Source organism: Aythya marila (genome assembly GCF_965140915.1).
Source record: "Aythya marila genome assembly, chromosome: 2".
NCBI lineage: Eukaryota > Metazoa > Chordata > Aves > Anseriformes > Anatidae > Aythya > Aythya marila.
In genome coordinates, this window is record NC_139043.1 from 80,750,135 (window position 1) to 80,775,308 (window position 25,174).

Consider the following 25,174-nt stretch of genomic DNA (forward strand, 5'->3'; position numbering starts at 1 on the left):
TGGGTCTCCTGTTCTTAACATACCACAAAAATATAAACATAAAAGTTTTAAAGTTTAAATCATTTACCCCTCTTATGTTTACTACTTCCTTTTATATTTTTCCTTGTTTAACCCCCAGGTGCATGGAATCGTTCGTCGATCCAGTTCCTTTAATACAGGCCGGATTGAACATCTCTATAAGAATCCGCGGGCTCACACTGAAGGAAGTAAGACTGTGTTTTTATATTTAATGCTTTTTTAGTCTGCTTGTTTGATGAAGAAAGGTTCCCAGATGCAGGAAGGGAATCCCAGTTTCCTCTGACTGAATTGAATTAACAAGTAGTTATTTTTAAGCCATGCTTCATATAGGATTTGTTGTTTGAAAAAAAACAAACAGCAAACAAACAACAAAAAAACACTTAATAGCTAAGCCTCCTGTTATGTTAGCTTCTATCTCAGGAAAGTAATTATTTTTCTATGATCAAAATGTGGCAAAGTATATACATTTGTGTTGGTGTATTACCAAGAGGGGAAAACATGAAGGGCACAGGAAGACACTTTCTGTTATACAGAAATACTGATGTGGTTCTTGCATAAATTGTAGCAATTACAAAGTGGCTGGCCCTCCAAAGAGCTATAGAAGTTTGAAAACATTGAGATATTGGAATGCTAAAATGTTTGAGGCAGGTATCTTAAACATTTTACCTGAAAATCATTTATCAATATGTTACTGATGCAGCTAAATAGGCTTTTGCATCACTGACAGCATGAAATCTCTTGTTTAAATAGGTGTTCGTTTAATTGCTAGTTTTCTTTTAGTTTTGTGGTCTCCCTTCATAGTTTCTGGGCCATATTTTGACAGATGGATTTTGACTTCACAATGGAGCTAGTCCCACTCACACAGTACAAAATATTGTACAGTAAGAGAGACAGTAAGAGAATAACATGATATGTTAGTGGGCTCTCCTCAGAACTATTTCTAGAACAACTTGTATCAAGAAGATGCATTTATTTGGTTCTTCAGTTCACCCAGCAACCTCCTATTTATTACATGAACCTTCTTGGAGGGGTAAAATGTTATGGATGTTCTTCACCCCACTTCTGTTTCATCATGAGCTTCTTAGTATCTGACGGAGGTCTGAGGACAGCCTTATGTGACATAAATAAAATGTGATCAATTCTTCCCGATGACAGAAAGAATGAATGCTCAAACCTTCAAAATGTCCCCATCCAAGGAAAGGAGTACCCATTTTTCCTGATGGAAAAGCATTACTCTTAGAAATTTGCTGAAAATAATTTACTGTGTACTTTGCTGATAATTTGGAGATCAGAAAGGATTACACTTTAGTGCACACTCGATTGTTTCAAGGTATTTTACTGTAAGGAGAGGTTAACTCTTTGTTTAATGAGGAGAAAAATTATTGCATGGTTCCGGTTCAGCAGACGTTTGGAGGACTGAGCTTTTGAATGAAAATGTAGTTCTTCATGCTATGCACATTTTGTAAAGTTGTGCATGCTGACACTGCCTTAAAGAAAGCCTTCCCATTTGAGGTGTTATCGCTAAATATCTGTGCCATAAGCAAATCTCATGTCTTTTGAAGTCTGCTTCCCACCATGGTCCAACAGAACATAATCTAACAAATTATAACAAATAATGCAGCTTTTAGATTTGACTTGATTCTTTGCATGTCTCTCTAAAAAAAAAAAAATGTTTTGGACATGACTTCAGTGGAATTCACTGTGAATAGTTACTACTTACTGTACATTGCTGCTTAAAATATCTTCATGAAGAATACTGAACCCTGTGTTTCCAACAAGAGAAACATAAGAACTGTATCCCATGACTTAAATTTATGGCTTACAAGGTAAAATCAGGCTAAACAAGTAAATAAATGAATAAAAGAGCCTATATATTGTGAGGACCATCTTGTGAGTATGAAAAGTGATTTGAGAAGAAAATGCATATCACAAATAGTATGCATACAAACATTTAAGGAAAGGGATAGAAGAAGGGAACAAAGAAAGCAGACCTGAAGTGTTTCACCCCACTTATCTCATTTTCCTTTAACTGAAGAATGTAGCCATGTGAATTGAAAGAGGAGGAATTGCATTTGGAATCTCAGGAAAGGCTGCTCCATGGCAACTGGCTTGAAACAATGAGTTTCCAGGCAGTAGCAGAGGAAGCAAAGAAGCAATAGTAGTTGATGTGAACAAACTCTAAACTTGTTTGCCATGTGTTCTTCCCATGAAGAACTGATTACACATCGCAGGGGGTAGATGATCTTCATAGACAGTGATTCTCTTCATCCCAAAAAAGCAGGAAAAACACGAAGGAAAACAAGGTTCCCAGAAGCAAGCCCTGCAGCTACTGCTTGATGAGGAGGCTTGTAGAATGGACAACTTTGTTAACAACTTTATTAATGCCTACCACTGCTTACCCAAAGGTGTTGATATTTAATCTGTATTTATAAGTCTTTGCACCCAGTAAACCCCATTTCTAGTAGGCCTTCCCACTTAGCATATCTTAGCATATTACTCTTGAAAGACCTCTTTTTCTCATGGGTCAGAAAATGAACAAGACCTACCCTTCAAAAAAGGCATTCAACCAAGAAACTTTGAGGATGATGGTAGACCAAAATAGGCACACAGTGAGAGCTTTAAATATAAATTAACCATGGGAGAGCATCTCTGCTTAGCTCAACCCAGCTGGCAGCCCCCCTTCCCTTTGGGAAGCTCCAAGACTGCTCTCTGGCCTGGGGATGATGGCAGAAGTGGATGTCCTTAGCATATGAAGAGGGAGCTCTTCTGTGGCACCTCTTTTTTGCTCTGCTGCTGCTGAGCCTGGGGAGGAAGCCACTTTTTCAGATCTGGAGCCTCTTCTTGTAATGGCATCTTTCTCCAAAGCCTTCTCTCCTGAAGGCTGGTCCAGCGCTCAGGGAGATTGCATTTAACTCCCAGATGAAATAAGAAGAGGAAAACAGGACTGCCCCTGTTGCTTAGGGGAACCTTTCTTTTCTGGTGCATTTAAATTCTTCACTGCTCCCACCAGCCCATGGAGTTGTCTTGAAAAAAGTTGTAACTGCCATCAGAAAACGCTTAAGTAATGCTTGCTAGTGGTCTCTAGTGTTGCAAGAAAAAAAAAAAAATGCAGCAGTCATTATGGTGATCTGAACACCAACAGTTTTGAGGATTACAGATTAACACCAATATCCAAATGTTTTTGTTTTACAACTGTTTGGGATGTTGTGCATGCTGCAGTCCATGGGCAGAACTTGAATTTCGTTTTGGAAGCAGAAGAGTTGAATTCCCTGCAAGTGGAAATATGGTGGGGTTCTTTCACGTAGCATTAGTGGCAGTAATGAAGGTAGTCCACATTGTGGTTAATGGATGTGTATACAGAGAGCTTCTTGCCATCCCTCAAATGTAGTCAGTTATTTTTTAAGAGAATGATAATGTGTCTTACTTGTTAGCCACAGTTTCAACTGGGTCTGAAGTCTTTTTCAGAACTATACTTTTTTCAAGCAATGCAGACATACAAGCAGATTTCAGGAATATATTGTGGCCTGTTGGACTCTGACTTTATCAACTTGAGGAGCCTTAATCACCTGTTGAAACAGGAGGAATGTACAAAACCGAACACCTGAGAACTGTGACCTGTTACTTGCCTTCTTAAACTATTTAAAAGAAAAAGCGCCAGCTTAAAAATGCAACTGGCATACCTGAACAGTGTTTTAAAAATGGTAGTCTCTTATAACAAACCTGGTGTTTTAGTTTGGGGGTTGAAAGATGGTTACATCTATGGATGATACTGCCCCCAAAAAAGTGATCATCGTCAAGTGAGAAGATAGCTGAATTGTACTGAAATATGATGGCCTTATCTCCAAGATAAAAAGGAAATGTAAACATAAATTGAATACAGTCAAAAACATTATCAAATGAAAATAAATGTAAATATGACATCTAAGTGTAAAGGCTAATTCATCTATAGTTGCAACATTTTTATTTTTTTGAATAAATATATGAGTAGCAGTGTGGTGATATAATTTGTTTGCTTGTTTTTAAAGAGGAAAGTAAGATCTATTTTTATCAGAGTGATTTTCACTTTTGGATGAGGTCTTGACAGGTTAGTATGAAACCAAGGACAAGTTAATAAGCCATTGCAACGCGCTGTATTAATTTTTACAGGGAGTGTACTCATGTTCTTATGCACTTTTTCACACACAAATTAGAAACTCAATCAGGAAAGATCTAAACAATGGCTGTCTGACTAACCACATCTGAGACTTGTGTGTAATGCTATGAAGAATGTTTTATTGATATTACAGTTTCTTGTGAAATAACTTTCCACTGTGTATCGAGATCTGTAAAATACAAAATCAGTTGTGCACTGAATTGTACATTAATGTCACCGTAATTGTACATTAATGTTACCTAAATGTTCACCTTACAGGAAGCCTAGGCATTTTTGTACCTTTTTTTGGTAGCTGTGTTATGAAATTATTTTCAGTGAGGGGCTTAAACATGGGTATCACTTTGGAACGGAGGAGAAAGCTGTCATGTATGCTTAAGTTCGTAAAAATGTCTGCAAAAGAAGGATTGGAAGCCCCAAACTAGAATGCTCTTTTTTTTTTGTGTGTGGTTGAAATTCAGTATGACATTGATCAAATTTATTTAACTTGGGTTAATGAAGTGTAAGCTATTGAAGAGATGATGTAAATGTTGCTAGGTAAATCATATTATTCAAAAGATAATCTAAAATGATATTTATTACTCCTGCAGGGATATCAGTACTGTGCCTAAAGAAGAAGAAAAGCAAAATTTTACTTATCCAATGCTCTCTTAACTTTTACCGATAAGTGTTTATTTGGACTTTAAACTTGGAATAGGGTCTGGACCAAGAATGCTGTATTGTTTTGGCATTAAAGTGTATTAATGGTGTGTTCTTAAACTCTGAAGACATGAAACTGCACTATGGTGACCTCACGGACAGCACCTGCCTGGTGAAGATCATTAATGAAGTCAAACCCACTGAGATATACAACCTTGGAGCTCAGAGCCATGTTAAGGTAAGTAATGTCTAGCACTGAAAATCAAGAATGTTCATTACTGCCACTGGTGGTATACTGCTTTGATTGTTTTGGCCTGCAGCATTTGTAACAATTTTAACAACACTTTTACATTTTAAATATTGCCTTAAATCAAGATAGTTGTGTTTTCTGTGGTGCTGAATTATTGCGTGAGTTTAGAAGTCTGATTTTTCTACTATTTGAAACAACTTCTGCTGCACAGCATGCCACAGATCAACCCTAGTGGAAAAGTTGTACAATATATAGCTAGGTCAGACTATGGTTAGAACCACATTGTTCTATTTGCATTAAAATTGATGCATATATCTGTCACTTGCAAAAATGCTTCACGTATACCAATTATCATGCACATGGCATTTTTTGAAAGACTGATCTATAAAAAGAGAAAACAGCTTTGCTACCACTTACGGCATTATTACTACTTCTGGTTGGAAAGTCAAGTTATGTAAACTGAAACAAAAAGTACGTGACCAGGGCAAATACTGCTGTATCACAATGGAGTATAAACAGTAGAGCAAAAAACTTCCATTTACATTTTGCATGTGTTAGGCTATATTACTTTGTTTTCAACTCATTTCACTAATGGGTAAACTTGCAAAACCTCATTCAGACTCCATGTTGTGATTACAAACTAAAACTGATGGCCAAGTAGCAAATTGTTATGCTTACATCCTTCCTAAATGTGTGCAATAAGAAAGCGTCCTGGTTTCAGCTGGGATAGAATTAATTTTCTTCCTAGTAGCTGGTATGGTGCTGTGTTTTGGATTTGGGATGAGAATAATACTGATAACAACCAATGTTTTAGTTGTTTCTGAGTAGTACTTACACTGAGTAAAGTACTTTCCAGCTTCTCACGCTGCCCTGCCAGGAGGAGGCTGGGGCTACACAAGAAGCTGTGGGAGAAGGGAACCAGTTCAGCTGACTGAAACTGGCCAAGGGGATGCCTTGCACTGTGTGGTGTCGTGATGAGCAATAAAACTGGGGGGAGCTGGATGGGCAGGGGGCTGCTGCTGCTTCAGGACTGGCTGGGCATTGGTCAACAGGTGATGGGCAAGTGCATTGTGCATCTCTTGCTTTGTGTATTCTATTATTATTATTAATTTCCCATCCTTTTCTGTCCTATTAAACTGTCTTTATCTCAACTGACAAGTTTTACCTTTTTGCAGATTCTCTCACCCATCCCACCTGGGGGAAGTGAGTGAATGGCTGTGTGGTGCTTAGCTGCCTGTTGGGTTAAACCACAACAGAATGTATTCTTAAGCAGTAAAATTCCCTAGCCTCTCTTGAGGGGAAAACTGAAGGAGCATTTAGCTTTACGAATATGAGTTTGGCTTCGGTTTTGTAAGTCAGCCTTCCTACAAAAAGCAATGTGTTGCTCTTATCAATCTGCAAGCCTGGAAACCCATGAGGAAATCATGCTGAAAGACTCCAGTTATTGACAAGGCACACGGCAGAATATAGAGATGAAATAGGAATAATCTTGCTTTCAAATTGCTTGCATGATTGAATTATCCAGTTTGCTCTGTGCTACACATGGGTCTGGTTAGGTTTATTAGCTTGGGTACAGCATTGTAGGAACAAGGCTACATGACTCCAAGGGCAGCTCTGGTCCAGAAGACAGTTTATCTGCTGCTTTGCAGAATGAAACCTGAACCAGCAAACCTTGCAAGTTATTTGCAGCCTATGGTTGGGTGTTCCAGCACTTTGCTTCTTAAACCAGCGCGTTGGTTAACAATCTCTGTGGAATTGGCTTCTGCCCCTAGGGGTTGTTAACATGGTTCTGATGTTCTAGACCAAAACTATATCCATATGCTTGCTGCATCTGCCAGCAGCTCAAATCACAGCACTGGGAGGTAGCAAAGGGGTGGTGGTGGTTATGCAGCAGTAGGTTCTTGCATAACGCTGCCATGGGCTCTGGGAAAGTTGATTCCTCAAGTATTTCACTGGATGAACTTTCTGAGCCCGTGTGGATCTGGCGCTGAGTCTTGGTTTTTAGAGATCCAGAGTGCCTCGGAGCACAGTGAAGGGAAATCAAAACAGCTTTTTCAGAAGCTAGCTTGAATGCAGCAGACCAATATTTAAACAATGTTAAGAAGCCCTGCTGCACATAGGTGAAGTCTAGGCAGGGGCTTCTTTAGGGGGTGCTTATCGTGCTTCCTAACATCTCCAGTAATGCTTCTGCTTTTGTAGTTAGGGGAAGAACCTAGGTACTCCAAGCCTGACAGAGCTGACTGGGGGACTGCACTATGGTACTGATAGTACCTAAAAGCTGTCCAACAGTCTTCACAGTTTTAAAACAATTCCCAGTGTTAGAAGAGGAGAGGGGTGAGAACTTGAAAACCTGTTAGAAGTGAATGTCTTCACTCCAAACTGAACATTTCTTGCCCTTAAACTTTGCTTATGTAAATTTACCCCTTCTACCTGCATGCATGGTGTTTGGGGAAGGAAGAAAAAGTCTTCTAATCATAGTTTGCTTCACATTCAGGTCACTTTCAACCAGTGACGTCTTCAGTATTTTTTTGGTTGTGTTTATGTTGGCTTGTGTTTATGTAGAATAAAGTTTTTTTTTTTTCTAGTGCTCTCACTTCCAGTTAGTTTTATGTGAGCCCATGCTGAAATGAAGGAAAACAAAATAATAGGAAGTTGGTCTGGTTTCCTGTAGGAAACCAATGAAGATGAAATTGGTTCTTGGAATGAACCCACGGTAGTCTGGGAAATACTGTCAGAGAAGACGTTTTTCTGAATCATAAATAGTGAGGATTATGACTCATAAAGTAGGTCACTGAGAGGCTGATCTGATCTTGTGCATGGGAGAAAGTGAGAGAAGGCTGAAACTTACTCATGATTAAAAACACTAAACTTAACAGAATGATATCATCAGTAGGAACAAATTATCCAGTGTGCATTCCTGTCTGTTTTGATGAGGAATGGGGATTAGCTATCCGTACTGTAACTTCCGCACTGGGTGTTCAGAAAACAGTAGCACATTCACTTCGTAGCTACTAAATAGGCAACTTAGCCTCATGTTCTCCATCCAGTCTTTGTATGTCTTGCTGCTCTCGCTTTTGGTGCTTTGGGAATCCACTGTGCTAATCATGATTTGCTTTCATTGAAGTTTTGTTGGAATAATTGTTCACAGTGTATTGACTCTAAATAATAACAGATTATTGTGCATAGGTAGCATGCAGATGGCTGAATCTAAATAGTTACCAAAACTCTGCTTGTATCCATCTGTTAAATGCCTTCAAGTTCAATTATCCAAATGCTAGGTTGGCTAAAAAGTCCTTTCTTCATAGTGCTTCAGTAGATGCACACAGATGTAAACTTGAAACTGTTTTTCTCTAAAGGACAAGGATTCTGCCACTGCTGACTATGCTGTAAGATTTGTGCTTTGAGTTGTGTTGTACTGGTGGACTTTTGCTTTCAGCACTTTAAACTGCACTGAGCAGTTACATATAGGAATGAAGAAACGACTCCAGTTTTGGTGCTGTTGTTATCCCAGTAGCTATGTATTAAATAGTCTAGTCCCATGGGTCTGTAGTGCAGATAGCCACAACTGTTCCATTTACTTTTTTAAACTGCTTTGAGTTAGCAACCTGGATTTTGCCTACTTACTGTTGGGGTTTGTTGGTAGAAATTTCATAGCAAATGTGTTTTATGAGATGAAAACAAGTTGGCTTTTCTGTGGTAGGTGTTCCTTGCACATGCAGCATTGAAGGGCAGTATCTTACTTGCACCTAACTATGTTTAAAAAGTCAGTTAATGCTCTATTCTTTACCTGGCAAGATGTGTACAAGTTTACTTTCTTCATCTTTAGTCTACATTCTGCTCAGTTTTAATTAGTTTTAATTCATTGTAAACATATGGGTGCTAGGAGATGTGCAGGAATTAATTTTCAGCTCACAGTAGTGGGGTTGGATGGAATGGGAGTTGGGATGGACTGTTCCTGAGCATGGAAGAGGAGATCTTAGAAAATCACTGAGCTCCCCTAGATCCCTCTTCTTTTGAGGGCTGTATCCAATGGTATCGTACCAAGCAGATCCCTGAACAGTCCAAAATTTGCTCTTCTGAAGTCGAGGATTGTCATCCTGCTTTGTGTCTTGCACCCTCCTGTCAGGATCAATGAACTCCACAGTCTCAGACACTGCAGCCAAGGATGCCAGGATGCCCTAGCTAGTTCTTCCATGTCTGTAAGAATCAGGTCTTTATAGCATTTCCCCTTGTTGGTTATTCAGTCATGTATGTCAGGAACTTATTAATGCACTCAGGAAACCTCTTGGATTGCTTGTGCCCTGCTGCGTTATTCCTACAGCAGATACAAGGATGGTGAAAGTCCTCCATGAGGACCAAAGCCTATGAATGTAAAGTTTCTTCTAGTTAGCTGAAGAAGGCCTTCCTACTACATGTTGTAAAGCCTGCTTGTGTACCTGGACTGCTCCTGGCTTGAGGAACCTTATGGAAGACAGGGCTTCCTCCTTACTTCCCACCACACTCTTACAGGTTCCATTTTCCTGCAGTTGTAACAGTGCTTTTGAACACTGCTGGGAGCATGTGGTGCTGTGTTACTTTATGGTGAGGAAGGCTGTGTTTGGGACACAGCCTCGAAGCTAGCATCCTTCTGTTCAGGGTACACTTGTATCAAATACTTAGAAATATTGTTGTCTCTCTCCCGCAGGTTTTATCATAGATACTAGGGGGACGGTTTGGTTTCCTCAACCACTTTATATTCATTTAATTAAATGGTTGAAAATAATTTGAGAAAAATCAATGTAGGAGAGGATGGTGTTACTCTGAGGCAGTCTCATGAAGATGCTGCTTCCACAGTGTGTCTGGTGAGTACTTAGCTATGAGGAAGGTCAAGGCACAACTTTAAATAACATAGCCCAGAAGTAAGGCAGAACTGAGAACCAAAGTCTCCTGATTCCATTCTGTGATGCTTTCAGGATCTGTAGCCAGGTTGGGAGAACTTGCATTCTGTATAGAACAGCTCTTTGCTAGGACCCTTATTTTGAAAATCCTTAAACTTGGTTTGGCTTAGCTTTAACCATTTCAGTAACATTGCACTAAAGTAACTTTAAGTTAGGCATTGCCTATTTGGTAGATTAGTTCTGAAAATACTTTTTTTTTTTTTTTTTTTTTTTTTTTTTTTCTGGAGAAATGCTGTTTTAGTATTGTAGTCTGTTAAACAGAAATGTTCCTTGCTAGTTTGTAGGGTGGATTTTTATTACCAATCAATACCAATCAGTAATATTAATGCCACTTGTGTGCTCATATTCCAACTGTATATTGAGGCAAATAGTTCTAGTTCTGCAGTGCTGACTTGTGGCAAAAGTTGCTTTTTAGTTTGCAGTCTCACCTGTGTGAAATTGCAGGCCAGGTAACTCAAGGAACTGATGGCAATTTTTCTAAAATCCTGCGTTAGTAACAAGGCTTAAATTGTGCATTACATTTTGCATAATGAATGTTTTGTATACTGTACCTCATGGTTCTTACTGTTCAGTATACCATGTTCTGCTGTAGTTTTATTGCGTAGGTTTTGTTATAAATGTCACAGAAGCTCACAGCTGCTTGGAAAACAAATGGAATTTTTGCATTTTATAAAACAAGTAGTTTGCCTGTTCTGTGTAACAAGATCCAGTCTACCTAATTGAAAAGAATATTAGCAGCACTCTTTTGTAGAGATGTAATACTTATTCATAGGCAAAAGTAGGCCTAATGTACCTTAATTTTATGGAGTTGAAGAATTTTATAGTTATGCTTTATAGAATATTTTATTGTCTCAAGATGATATCAAATTGCTCCTAATTTAGCATGTATGGCCGTTCATGTTATTAGCCAAGAAGTTAGTTCCCCGACCTGATTTGTGGTATGACAAGGCTATAAATAGAGAACCCTTGGCCCCCGGGTACTTCTGCTTAGGATTGCCCCGTGCAGCCCTCTAGCACCATGCTCTGTGGCATGCTTGGGTACATGTCCATCTCCTGTCACCTGTTCGTTGGTCGTGGCAGCTTATCACACCAGCCTCACAAACACAGCCTTGCATGAAAATTGTTACGCAAAAGAGCAAATTCCGTGCTTTTACACTGCCTCAAGTGATGGTGTCTTGGTTATTAGCCAGGGCAATTAGTATCTCTGCTGTAAATACAGAGGAATAAGAATTGGCTGGGCTACTTTCTGTCCCCCAGAATGCTTTATGGCGTTTGCTGATGCTGGTAGATACCAAGGATATGATCCTGTCAAGTGCTGAGCAATCTTAATGTAGCTCAGCACACCCTATAACCACTTTAACTTGAGGCTGCTGGAATTACTCGGGTGTTTTCCTGAGCTCTGTCCGGGATGCTGTGTCCTTGTGGGATGAAGTTGTAGTGCACCAGAGGGCAGAATAAGCCTCCTGAGTGCTGCTTACTAACGCTTGCATGCAGTGTTCTGTGTGTAGCTTGCAAACTCCTTAAGCAATCTGACTCCTTTTAAGCAATCAAATTTTAGCTAGTTTTACACTTGAATTATTGTGTGATTTTTTTTTTTAATGTAATACTTACATTACCTGTTCAAACAGATTTTGTGTTTAGCATAGAAAGAAAGGCAATTCCAGTAATAAGTAACAATTGCCATTTTGTATGGTTCTTCATTTGACCCACTAAATATTTATGGCACTTCACACGGTCTTTGTAATTGTGGCCTGTATGGTCAGACTAAATAGATCTAAACCAAAATGTTTAGTAGCTTAGCGCGACTATTAATTTTATTAAGCAGATTAACTTTAATAGCTAAATACAGGCATTATGGCTGCGAATACATGAAAAGAACAATGGAATAACACGCCTGGTGTTACTAGTATGTATTAGAGTTATTAGCAAATATAAGCGTTAACAAATAGCTCCCCAAACCAAGTACTCTTTATGTCAATACCAATGAGAAAATTAGGGCATTAGGTTTATGGGCATGTTTTAACACCACAGAATATCTCATGACTGCTGTGTGTTAGTATTGTCTCTGTGCCCTCCTGTTCTACCTCTCTTGCTTTCTCCTTACCTGCCCCTTCCCTCAACAAAAATCTTCTCCCTGCTCATGCTCCCAGGGAATATTACCCCCCCCCCCCCCCCTTTCTCTAGAAAACAGCATGAATTTGTATGCTTTTTTGGTGGTTTCTATGATAACTTGTTAGGGTTTTGCTTTTTTGATCTTTGCCTTTGTTTTTTCTTACGGATCACTTCCAGGGTAAATGCAAAGCACATTTTTACTAATAAGTTGCTTTCTCTTTTTTTTTTTTTTTTTTTTTTTTTACATGATACATGTAAATAATCATGTTTTTTTGAAAAAACTAAAAAGTATTTCAGATTTTAATCAGATGTCAAAAAGACCAGACTGAGGACTTTTCCACATGGCTTGGAAATTAAATAGCACAATGTCATGGTTCTGTAACTGAAGATTATAGATTTCTTTCAGGTTTCTTTGTGGCTTCAGTGCGTGTCTCTTGCAAATGCAAGTAAGGGACATTTTTTAACTGCTGTTCCTGTGTTGTGCAGTTGCATACAAAGCAGGCTGAACCCTGTGATGAATGAAGTGGTGTTTATCTTTGTGACCCTGATGACGGATAAAGTACCAGCTCCTTCATCTCCTGCTTTGTGTGTGGTTTCTGCTTTAAGGCTCCGTAATTTGACTTCCTGACTGACTTCTGAATTTTGAATCTGGTGTAGTAGCAGGGGGCTGCAGTGGAATCCATGTTCATTCGGTGCTGTGGCCCTGATTAGGTCTAGGTAGCTGTTGTTGAAATCAAGCCCTCAATTAGCTCTGCTGCTACATAAGTAAACTTAAAAAAAAAAAAAAAAAAAAAAAAAGCTTCAAAACAAATTTCAGAATTGGAATCATGTTTAAGGACATAAATGATGTTAAACTGAATGGTTAATAAATATATGTTCATATAATTTGTGCACCTCTCCTTGAATTGTAGCACTTTCTAAGTGCGAAAATAATTGCTGAACTGATTTCTGAATCTGGGGATGAGCAGGGAGAAGTGATGAAAAGGTCCTTGATAGTTTTTCCTCCAACAGCTGCTGTAGGGGAAGAGAAAGCTGGTGGAAAGGGAAGGCAAACACTTGTGGCATTCATGCAGTTGTATTTTTTCTGTCAAATAGATGGCAGCAGAGTGTTGTATACAATAGGGCAGCCACATCGTGTAATGGGAATGAAAGAGGAATGACACTTCAAGCTGACTTGTATCAACTGCAGCCTTGAACAACTTGTAGTTAGGCATAAAATAGGAAAGAAAGCTACTATTGATAATGCGAGCGCAAAGAGGATGAAGAAGGGTATGAGATGCTATAAAGTACTGAATTTCTGGAATAGTCCCAGGTGGCAAAACTTAATCTTTTAAGGTATGTCATCCACTCATGCAACATGATTGAAATCAGCTAACATAATATGCATGTCAAAATAAAGAGACAGAAAGAAAAAGAAAGTATTCACAAGTTGCAACTGAAAGTAATATACAGCTGCCTTGGGGTACTGTAGGAATTGGCCAGAATGCCTATTTTTTAGTTAAGCAAGTTAGAGAAAGGAAATGTCAGTCCTCAGTCAGGCGAGCATTCTTTGGTAACGTTTGCTCAAATGTCAGCTTTTTTTTTTTTTTTTTTTTTTGAAAGAGCTGCAGTCTGTTATGCCCTGATCCCCCAAATTAGATTTGCTGTTAAAATGAGCCAAGGTGCAGATCTGTCTCTAGAAGTGTTTGATTAATAATAGCTGTACAATGCTTGACTTAATATTTATTATGTACGAAATAAATGGCTGCAAAACACGGTCATCTAGGTATTAAAGAGGCTTTTGTATGCTTGTCTGCTTCTAAAATTTTGTAGTAGGGCTTTCTCAAGATAGAGGTAGAATTGTCTATATTGAAGGCTTAGACTTTGATGTCAGTGATTGTTCAAGACCTGGGATTTTAAGATCTTGTAGAAGAATAGAAGCCTTAAAAATGAATATTATAGTGTGACTGGAGTAGTCTAGAGATTATGTCAAGGCTGGAAAAGCCAAGATAGGGTGCTGTCTTAGTCATAAAGCACTTTATTTCTGATATGGCTGTGTGAGTGCTACCATCCTGTGTAAGCATAGCTTCAGTGTTTATTTTTCTGATGTACCTCATTAAAGTTTTACTTTCTATAAGCAGATGCTTTTGTAACCAAATTGACTGAAAAGCTGTTATAACAACAGCTTGGTGATACCTGGCAGGTTTCTATTGATAACTAATGTTTCTTTTTTCTCATACTTGGTGTTTTAGCGATCCGTTCACCTCCTTCAGCAGGCTAATATGAAAAAACAACCTATAGCATAATTTATTTCTAAGAAGTTGGAAGAAAAGCATTTAATTCACTTTGAAGTGTATCAGCTAAAGCTAGCTGCTACAGCATACTGAGATCAGAGGGTAATGCAGGTTTACGGAAGTGTAGGTGACTTTTGGTATCGTTCATTCTCCATAGTTTTATTATACATAGAATAGCTTTGATTTCTGGAGTTTATTCATGATGATTAAATTGTTGTTCATGCAGCTGTAGAGTAAGTCTGCATGTGTTTTGGGCTTTTTCTTTTGTTTTTTTTCTTTAAAATTGAAGTGCTTTGACAATTCTAAGAAACTGTTGATTATGTGCAATTATATGCTATGCCTGTTATTTGAACGTTAAGCACTGCTGTTACAGAATACATGTGATTTTATTTAGATGAGTAATAACATGAAGCTACCTTAATGCATTTACTCTTGTTAAGTATCAAATTAATTTGTTATATCACATTTTAAAATCCTTATTGTGCCTCGTAGCACACTTCAATTGTTGTACATTAAATTATTGGAATTAAAAATATACTTGTTCTTATATATTTAGAAACCATTAACTAAGTTGCATTGTAAATGAAATTCTGTGAAATACCTGTGAATACATGATAGTACATGTATTGCGTTGGTTATTCAGATAAACTAGGTTGGAAAAACAGATGTTATATTTTTAAAATAAGCAGTTCCGAAGTTTGTTCCCCAGTTCTTCTTGGGGCTAAGTGCTGCAGGATCCTATTTAAGCAAAACACCATTGAAATGAGTGCTTGGGGGGGGGGGGGGGGTTGGTGTCTCTTGCCTCCTTTCCATTGAGGTAGGGATGTTAGCTTGAATGACATCATTTAATTTTCTCAATTTCTGAAATGATGTATTTGCATAACAAAGCAGTATTTTTTCCCTTTAGGATCATTAGTACTGCTGGGGTGTATGTGTGCGTGCATGTTTCTGTTCTTCTTGCTGAGTAATGCTAGATTTGTTCTTTGTTCTGTGTAAGCTTGGCTTTGTGGTTTATGCAGTTTTAAAAACGTATGTTCATCCTCTCAGCTTCCCTCATCAGTGGAAGAAATGCAATGTGCATCTTAAAGCTACTTGGTGTGTTTTATGGGCATGCACAACGAAATAAACTATTTTGTTGTAGAAATGGTTTGGCTTTTTTACAGCATAAAGCAGCACAGAGAACGTAAAGCACACAGTGATTTTGTTAAAGAATTGTTGCAGTGAGATGTACACACTTAAAATCACAGAACCTATGATTAAGAAATTCTGTGTGGTCAGTAATGACAGCGTGCATTTACATTAGGAGGGATTAATTTCACTGTTACTGCAGTCTGTGGACACAAGTTTCTATTTTTCCTGTAACATTTTGGAAATTGAAGATGAAACAATTTATATTCTTTAACTGAAATGAAACTTCTTGTTGCTTCACGAGTTTCAGTAAATTTTGGGAATGTTAAGAACAGACATCGTTGTTCAACATAGTGATGTTTTAAAACAAAGGCAAAAAGTAAATTGTCATTTTGGGATGTTTAGGATCATTTACATCCTCCTGTTTTTAGCAAAATTCTATACAGATTCCCTCAAGGTCCTTGCTTTTTAACTGTTTCTCTTCCATAAATTTGATAACTGTTTACTTCATGTGTGTTTACTTTGTAAACAGTGTCCACTTGGTATTTATTCATAGTCTGTCCAAATCAGGAATCAGATTGTTTAGTGTTGCTACAGTTATATTTTATTCTGATGCTGCTGTGTTACGCTTTAGCAGACGGAAAAACATCATTCAGGAAATGGATTGGTTCTCCTCAGAAATGAAGAACTATGTATTAGGAACACTTGGATCTGGGGAAAATCTTGATCAATGTTTGTGCCCTAATGTGCAGCTTGTTTTGCCAGAGGAGTTAGGTGTTTTTCTGAACAATAAGCTATCACGCAAAATACCTCTTTAAACTCATTGTGTTAAGAACTCTTCAACTTCTTTTAGTTTTTTCTTTGACATTTTTTGATGTATAGCTGTATCGAGCATCTTTGGCAACAGACTGACTCCAGAGTGTAATTAGCAAAAGGAGGAGCAGTCTGGTGGCTTTTCTTGCTATACAGCTATCCATACTAGCTTTCCATTACTTTATTTTTTCATTAAGCATTTACTGAATATATTGACTTGAATAATTGCATTGTGAATGCCTAAACTGCATTTTTGCTATAACTGTGATGCAAAGAAATAGCATTTTAATTTTAGCCAGACATTCTTGCATAATGTTGCTTCGTGGTGATGCAATTTCACTGGCATAGCATCAGAACAAAGAACACAGCATCAAACAGGAATATAAAAACAAATTAAAGGATGCTATAAGTTTGAAGCATTGCTTTAAAGATTTTAATATGCTTAATATTCTAGATTTTTAAAAGCTTTTTCTGTGTTTATGTAATAAGTGAGTTCTGTGGAGCATTTCTAATTTTATGCTGGTGTAATACTTTCTTCCTTTGACTTGTCTCTAAAACTGCATTGTGGCAAAGAACATCCTCTAGAAATGATGTATTTTAATTACAAGGCATATATATGCGACCTATGTATTTAGTTAGCTGGGTAGTAAAATTTAATTGCAAAGCTTGAAGAAAAAAAAAAGTTCCTGAAAACACTGTATACATTCAGCACACTGAGTGTATGGAGCTAGTAAAAGATTGTTTACTAAAACCATGTTATCTAAAATACCAATTCCACCAAAAATAGACTAAGAATTGCATTGAGTAGAGGATAATATAAGATGCTAATTATTTATGATACTGATCTCTTCTACACTGTAATCTCTTCAATGTATAAACTTCAATTATAGTAGCAGTTCTTGTCAGTTTTATCTGAAATAAAATGGTATATAATTCTTCCTGCTGATTTCAAAAAGTCCAACTTAATTGAAACAATATGGTATGTAAATAGCTGATAAACGAGAATTCTTTCCAAATGTACTATGCAATTCTGTAACAAAAAAAAAAAAAACAAACAAAAAAACAAAACAAAACAAAAAAAAACCATCACCTTTCAGGTCTTTTGGAAAAGTAGATTTTTTTCTGAAGGTGGTGGCAGTAATTCTACTTGAAAGAGAATAGAGGTAATTGATTTGTCATGAGGTATGATCCAAAGGCCACTGAAGTCAATGGAGGGGACTCTGTGTACAGTGCTTGGGAGTATTTCTAACTTGTGTTTTTTTTTGTTACTGCTCTGTTCTGTGCCTAATACTTTGGTTTTGTTCAGATGCTAGTATTTCTAGGTAGTGTGAATTTTTCTCTTGTCAAATTTAGATGCTTCAGTATTGTTATTTAATGTATGAAAATAGCAAGTATTTACATGCTACAATGTTACTATATTTGCTGCAATATTTTTATTAAATAGCTTGGTGATGAGAAATATGCATTAGGAAGTTGGACTCTAAACACTGGATGCTAAGTAAGATTTAAAACAATGCCATACAAGTCAGATGAAGACCAAAACTTCAGGTAGTTTTTGAGAATTGCATACTGTTAACCTTGTTTAAATTGTATGAGTACTCTATTACTTAGAATTCATTGCCTTATATTTGTGGTTAAGGTGCTGAACTAGAATTCCTCTATAAATATTAGTGTAGGGTATTCTTTATTTATACTAAAAAAAATCAAAGCAAATGAATTGAACTTTCTTTTCAGTGCTTCAACTTAAAATAAATAATTGGAAATCTGATGATTAGCATCAAGTCATGTTGAAGACAAAATTTCACAATAATGACATGCAACTGATCAATATAAATAACTTATGATAGTGTCAGTGTATATTTAGTAATCTAAGAACAGTAATACTTTTGCAATTTAATGGTTGAAAATGCATGTAACACTATCTAACATGAAAACCTGTCCTCATTCAAAGGGTGATTTTGCCATTGATTCTGAGGTTCCATATTAAAGTTGAATTATTTTTTTTTAATCCAAGAATGCTTTGCTTTAAAACAAAAGAGTAGGTGGGAGGGGAAGCAAAGAAAGTTTAATATGGTGAGACCCGAAGGAAAAGAAAAAAAAATAAAAAAAAATTGTCTGCTATATATTATCCTTTCTGTCAGCACGTATAGATTAAAGTTGACTTCTGTAAGCAAATGTTAACTCTTTTCTTTTTTTTTGGGGGGGGGGGGGGGGTATCTTTCTTAATGACATGTTATGTATGCATATTTACTGTTAGATGTTAACATGTTCACAATGTGTACTGTTAATAAAGCAAAACATGTGGCTTTCTAATGCCATGGAGTATAAATAATTTGAAGACTTAAACGTCACTAGAACAATATCTTGAAAACATAATTACGTTTTAAGACAAACAGGTAATTGAACCTTAATTTAGATGTAGCTTAAGTTTTAATTTATTTTTATTTTTTTGTTTTTTGTTTTTTGTTTTTAAAGTCGACAGGCACTTTTGTAGGGTGTGGAAGGATGAACGCTTAATATTAAATTCCTAAAGAAGAACTGTTTCCGTATTATAATTAAATGTTACGAATAAAGACTTTTCAAATGTTTTCAAGTGGCTTTCATTCACTATATCTATGAGTTTGAAAAGAACTTCCCAAGGTGTATGTGCATGTGTAGAAACCTGGCTATCACTAGAAATTTGCTTAGGTGTGCCATTCAGTTCATTTGTGTGCTCATCTCTACCTGTTGTGTAGACTATACTGCAAGACTGTCAGCACAGAAGATATTTCTTCTTGTGTCTTCTAAGCTCTGGGAGAGCTCTGGTGTGGCTTATGGCTCTTGGACTGCAGTATGTGATAATAGAGAGGGCTTTAAATGAAGCAGTTGATAAGTAACGATATTTTTGGTCTACTTCCACTAGTGTACTGTTAGATACCTTACTTCAGACTAAGCTTTCTAACATGATTTTTGGTTTTACTTGGACTGCTGTTTGTACAGCATTTTTATTGTATGTCCTTGAACATGAGTTAGTGGTTTTTTTGCTTAGCGTTCAGCCTATGTAAGGTATTTTGTACAACACAATTAGATTTGTATCCAATCAAACTATACTTGTTAAATTAATATAATTTTTCCTTATGCTATAAAATTGTAGTTAAATGTTTGATACCAATGTGGGTGGGTGTATGTTTAAAATGAAGCACCGTTTATTTGTAGGCATAGCCTGTAAATGCAAAGGCGCACTTAAGTACAACCTCTAAATGCAAATCTAAACAGCATAGATCTTTCTGACAGTCTGTACTGGCCTATCTGTACTTTGTTTCTTTAGTAAGATATTTTTTAGTACATGTAATAACATACTTGTACATTGTCATATAACATTTAGAACCTGTTTTAAAAAATTTTGCTTAAGAAATTGTGATTAAAAATGAGATGGTAATAGGGAAATAGTTATTTTGTAAATGACTAATTTAAAGGATTTATGTAAAATGAAAGATCTGTAGAGTTCTAGTCTCTGTATTTCTCTTACCATAGAAACATATTGAAATTATGATTAAAATAGTGTTGTAAAGTGATAAATTGCTTTCCTGACAGACAGTGAAATCTGGAGGGTGTACTATATGCATTGTTCTTTTTATAACTATTAGATGTATGTTATCTCAATTTCTGTTTTCCTTCTCCCTGTTTTTTATAACAGTGTGTGGGAAACTTTTATAAAAGATGCGTGGAATTACTGACAGAGCAGAAAAGAGTGCTCTAATTGTTTATTAAATTTAGTTACTACACTATGCACATTCAACTGCATTGCTATAATGTTTAGTTGCATTGTACGGCACAGATGAATTACTTGGAATGCTATCAAAGCTATTTTTTATGCATTAATAATGCTAAAGATTCCAAGTATTTGTCGTGTCATGAGCTAAATGTAATGATAATAGTACAAGTGTAGTAGATTGGGTGTTGCATTACTATTAAAACTTACCAAGTTAAAAGTACAAAAGCCAGACTGAATGAATTAGTCTTTCATCTTTTTTTTTCCTCTTCTTCTGTCACTTTTTGATTTAAGTTTTCTTTTCTTTTTTGTTAGATGGGTGGTAAGCATGGAGAGTATGTGAAAATGTTACACTTTGGAACTGATTTAAAAGACTTTGACTAGAACCATCTGTTCCCACCTCCTAATCTTCAAGCTCTTGAAAAATAGGCCAAACCTTATCCCAGGGGGTCCAGTGCATACAACTATCTTCAACAATAATAAGATGCAAAAATCCAAAATACACAGATACCAAAAGCTCAGTGATCTGTAGCAACCTACTCTTACTTCTGGGTACTTTTTTGCAGGTCTGGCTTTCTTAGGTGGGAAGGGGAATATAGGATACATATGGGGAAATGGGGGGAGCTACCTATTTGTCTCCATGTTAAACAGTATGATACTAGCACAATGAAACTTGAAAAAGAAACATCATCACCTTTCCTGCCTACTATGTGCACATGTTTCCACTTTGACAGAGGAACTGATTTTCTATATACTCTCTGCCCTCAAACTGTGTTACCTTGTCCTGGAAAAATGTTCCATTATTTCTTTTTAGGACTAAAAGTGAGTCTGAACCTCACCTTTTAAAATTAATAAAATAAAATAAAATTAATGGATGCACAGTAATTTGTGACTCATCATAAATACACATCCATGTAGTATGCAAAAGCTGAAGCTGGCCTCATTCTCACCAATAAATGCAGTTATGCTGTGACTACATTCACCCTGAGATCTCTCTTTTTGTATGAAGTCCACTCTGAGAATGTGTTGTTTACTAATGGCATATCTGGGCTTTATCCCAGGTGCTGGAGACATGATCCTCACCTTTCACAACATGAGCTCCACAGCAGCTGTGTACCCACAGTTCAGAGGGTTATGATTTCCAAATGCAGGTCTTAGCAGGAGTCAGATCTTAAGCTGTAGTATTTCCTTCTGGAAGAAAACGATTCTCCAGGCAACTTTCCGAACCAAATTTCTGTATTAAACTGTTTGAAAATGAATGATATTGTGCACCCCTGTCAAACCTGAAGAAAGGTAGCTGTTGGCTAGTGTGGCCCCCTGATCAAGAAAGTCAAAATTTTACCTGCATAGGTGCCTACATGGAGGGAAAGCAGGGAAGAGAGGCTGTTTGTTTGCTGTATATTAAATACTTTGGATACTATAGGTGCCACAGAGAAATCTTTTTTTAACCATACTAACATTGTTATAGAAGACAATGGAATTATTTTACTCTATGTTTCTCAGGTGTTGCTCAGAAAAGAGAGATCTCCAGCATACAGAAATGTGTGCTGTGGAACTGGTGTTGGTACCTGACTAGATTGCTTCAGTCCCATCTAGGACTTGTAACACAGCCTTTATGCCCTAATGCTACTGCTATTTTGGTTTCAAATTTTTTTTAAAAAAAGTATTACCATGGAGTGTTTTAGGAATGGTATTTTTCTGTTTTTTTTTTTTTATTATTATTATTATTATTTTTTATTTTTTTATTTTTTTATTTTATGTTATACATAAAGATGAAAACAAAGCTGGCGGCAAACCAGTTCTAACCTATTCTAACTGCTGTACCTAAGATGCTGCTGTTCCTTGAGCTAGCTCATTTAAAAAAAAAAAAAAAAAAGCAAAAAAAAAAAAAGCAAAAAAAAAAAGCAGAGTATCCATCTGCTTCTGTCAGAATTGTCTTTATTTCCACAGTGAAAAATGGCAGCGCATAACCACATCGACTAGTAGGAGGATGTGTTGGTTGTCCATTGGAAGTGTGCTGCTAATATAAATTTCAAGTTACATGCAGCAAGTACTGTAGCTCCTCAGTGTTACTGCCTTTCCTGCAAGGTCTGCTGTTGTGGCAACTGACGTGCATGGCCATGGGTGTTCTACATGAAGTGAAGAAAGCAACAGCTTTCATTTTCTGGCTTCCTACTTCAAAGCAAAGAGCTGTAACATAGCAATTCAAAGATAAGCAATTCTCAGAACTGCTTACGTTTCCCTAGCAGAATGTATGTGTTGTAGTCATTTAGTAGTAGTATTGCCTGGGTCACTTCATACTTGCATATTCTAATGACTAGGTTATGTTTATAAAACTGCTTTGGAAAAATAAATTCTTTAGTTTTGTTTTTAAGTGTTGTGTTCTGTGGGAATAATTCAGACTTCACGATGTGATAACTGTTTTTACTTTGTCAGGCACTATTATTAGCATGCTCCAGACATGACATGATTGTAAGCTAAGCTAATGGAGGTGGCTGATTTTTTTTGTTGTTGTTGTTTGAAAAACACACATTGGATTTTTTTTTTTAGTTGTTCTTTTATGTTGACTTTCTTTTTGCCTAAGACAACAGGGTACTTTGTCATTTCTTTTGCAGGTGCATATAGCACTTGATGTATCCAGTTAAATCAGCACTTCACTTAATGTTTCTTACCATAGCCAGAACGTGATCCTTTGATAGGAGGAAGAAAACATGATTTCTCCCATCTCCTCTTCCTGCAGGGGCAGTTTCTGTAGGGGAACTGAAATACGTTGCTTGGATAGAAAGCAAGGCAGTAATTTCATTAAATGCACCAAAAAGTGAATGTTCACACTGTTTTGTTCAGTGTACCAATAGTAATGGCTAATTCAGGTAGTCAAGATGATAGTGACTCCTTTCAGGATCAGAAGCATAGGCACAAGGATAGTGGTTACAGCTGTAAACATCTCTAATGCAGATATTGCTTTAGATGTTTGTACTGAGGGATATTATTTCCATTGTATCTTTGACTAATGTACTAACTAGTGTGCTCTTCAGAAGGAGCTGCTGGTCCCTGTGTTTTAATTATATAATGTTTGGCTATATATGAATCCTATCAAACCCACAAATTACGTCTGTTAGAAACAACGACCGACAAAGCTTAGTGTAACATTGATATTGCAGATTTTGGGAGCTAGTACGTTTCGCTTCCAGTTCTCCTTTTGGTCTAGTGAACTGTTAGGATGTGGGATGGTTCTGTAACTCAGTTTGTCACAATTTATTTCAGGATGTTTTTTGTAGATATATTTTTATTTCAGACTTGAAGTATTTTAAATAAGTGATGATAGCAACATTTTAACACAAAATTATTATTTGGATAATTTTATTTAAAAAAAATTGGAACAGGTATGTTTTCCCAACTTGCTCATCATGATAGCCAGTTAGACTGAGGCTTTTCAGAAGAGCAGGATTGTGCCAGTGTTCGTAATAGTTATTCATTGTTACAGTGTACCCAAGGTTGCAATATTCTTGAAAGAAGAAATAAAAATTACTTTTTCTTTTTTTACTATGGAAATGAAGTAATTACAATACACATTTAAGTATTTTTAAGTATTAGACATGTGTAATAATGCAGTTCTCTAGACCTTCTGTGACCCTGTTGGTTTCTTACAGTTAAATAACAGTAAGTATATTAGATACCATATGTAATTTCATCAGTATGCATTAAAAGTAGATAGTGATTGCTAAACTTTTTCTTGGTCTTTTGTACAATAAAACAGGAAACAATTTGGTTGGCGACATAGAGGTGGAATGCAGTACGAAAATGAAATAAGATAAAACTCCCTATGGAGAAGCAGTCTGCATGTTACACCCTGAAGGGATGAATGCTGATACTGTGCACGAAGGGCTTCTTTAGAGTCTTGGAATTTCTAAATATTTATTATGGCAGTATAAAATGGTTGAATTACATAATGTGTTGCTGTTTCCTGCTTTCTATATCCTGAAAATACTTGATAATCTTAAGCTTAAATACTTCTTGTAGTTGCATTAGAGTTCTGCAGATAGGAGCCGTGAAATAATCAACATTTTTGAAAAAAATTTAAGAGTGAAAGGGTGATTAGAAGGGCGCATATTCTAACGGTTAAAGTACTAGGCTAAAAGTAGGAGTCCAGGGTTTTAACTCTTCTCTCACCAATGACTGTAGGGAAGTGAAGGCAGCCTTAAGTTCTGATATGTGGAATGGTGCGATGCTCACTTGTTACAATCTTTGCAATTCATTGTGTGAAGTCCTGTATAATTCTATTGTGATTTATTTAGACAGCCGATTTGTTTTGAAGATTTATGATGCAAACAGATGCACCAAAAATTGTTTTCATCTATAAAAACTTCTTCAGGCTTTGAAGAACAGAGCCTCTGTTCTTTTACTTTTCTGTCTCGGAGAATCTTTGAGTATTACTTTTCTTGTTGTTCATCAGCAGCAATGTTACGGTAAAGTACAGATGTCAAGCTGTTCACAAAACTGAACAAAAGGCACACCGGAACAACGTATATGCAGTTATTGAGTTACTAGACCTGATATGTTATGCTGGTTTTACCTTGATGTTAATATATTTACTTAAAGCTTAAAATGTATTGGAGATGGTTGAATTGTTAGCAGAGAAAAAGGGGGAGGAGAATTCTGTCACAAGTAACAGAGGATTTCAGTATTCTGAGTAACTTGAAGGGGAAAAACACAGAGTTGTTTTCAGAGTTGAAAAAAATGATATTTATTAAAGATCTGCATCTGTAGTTAAAAATTTTTGGATGTACTGTGTGCACATCTTTAAGTAGCCATGTCATGGTCTAAAATTGAAGTTTAAAAAGGCAAGGAATAAATGTGTCTTTAACAAGATCCCACTTGGTTTCATATTGTGCCGTTGCCACCAAAACTGACTTTGTCCTCCCAGATGGAGCTCTGAAATCGCTAGAGTAAAAATCTGTTAGCTGCTTCTCAGTCTTGGTCCATCTAGGATTTAGCCCTAGTATTTTTCTGAGAGTGTGCTGCCTGCTCTGGCCGCTGATGTTATCATCGCTTTAGGGGGATAATGTGTGGAATGGTGTGACTGCAGCATGAGGTTTGGAGTGG

General features: G+C 36.8%; 1 protein-coding gene across 1 annotated transcript in view; it reads left to right on the forward strand.

Moving 5' to 3' along the window:
* Positions 1 to 25,174, forward strand: part of GMDS (GDP-mannose 4,6-dehydratase) — a 405,498-nt gene that overhangs the window by 61,474 nt on the left and 318,850 nt on the right. Inside the window, exons 3-4 of the mRNA XM_082752810.1 lie at positions 119 to 206; positions 4,936 to 5,045. Coding sequence (XP_082608936.1) covers positions 119 to 206; positions 4,936 to 5,045 — 198 coding nt within the window. The remainder of the gene's footprint in view (positions 1 to 118; positions 207 to 4,935; positions 5,046 to 25,174) is intronic.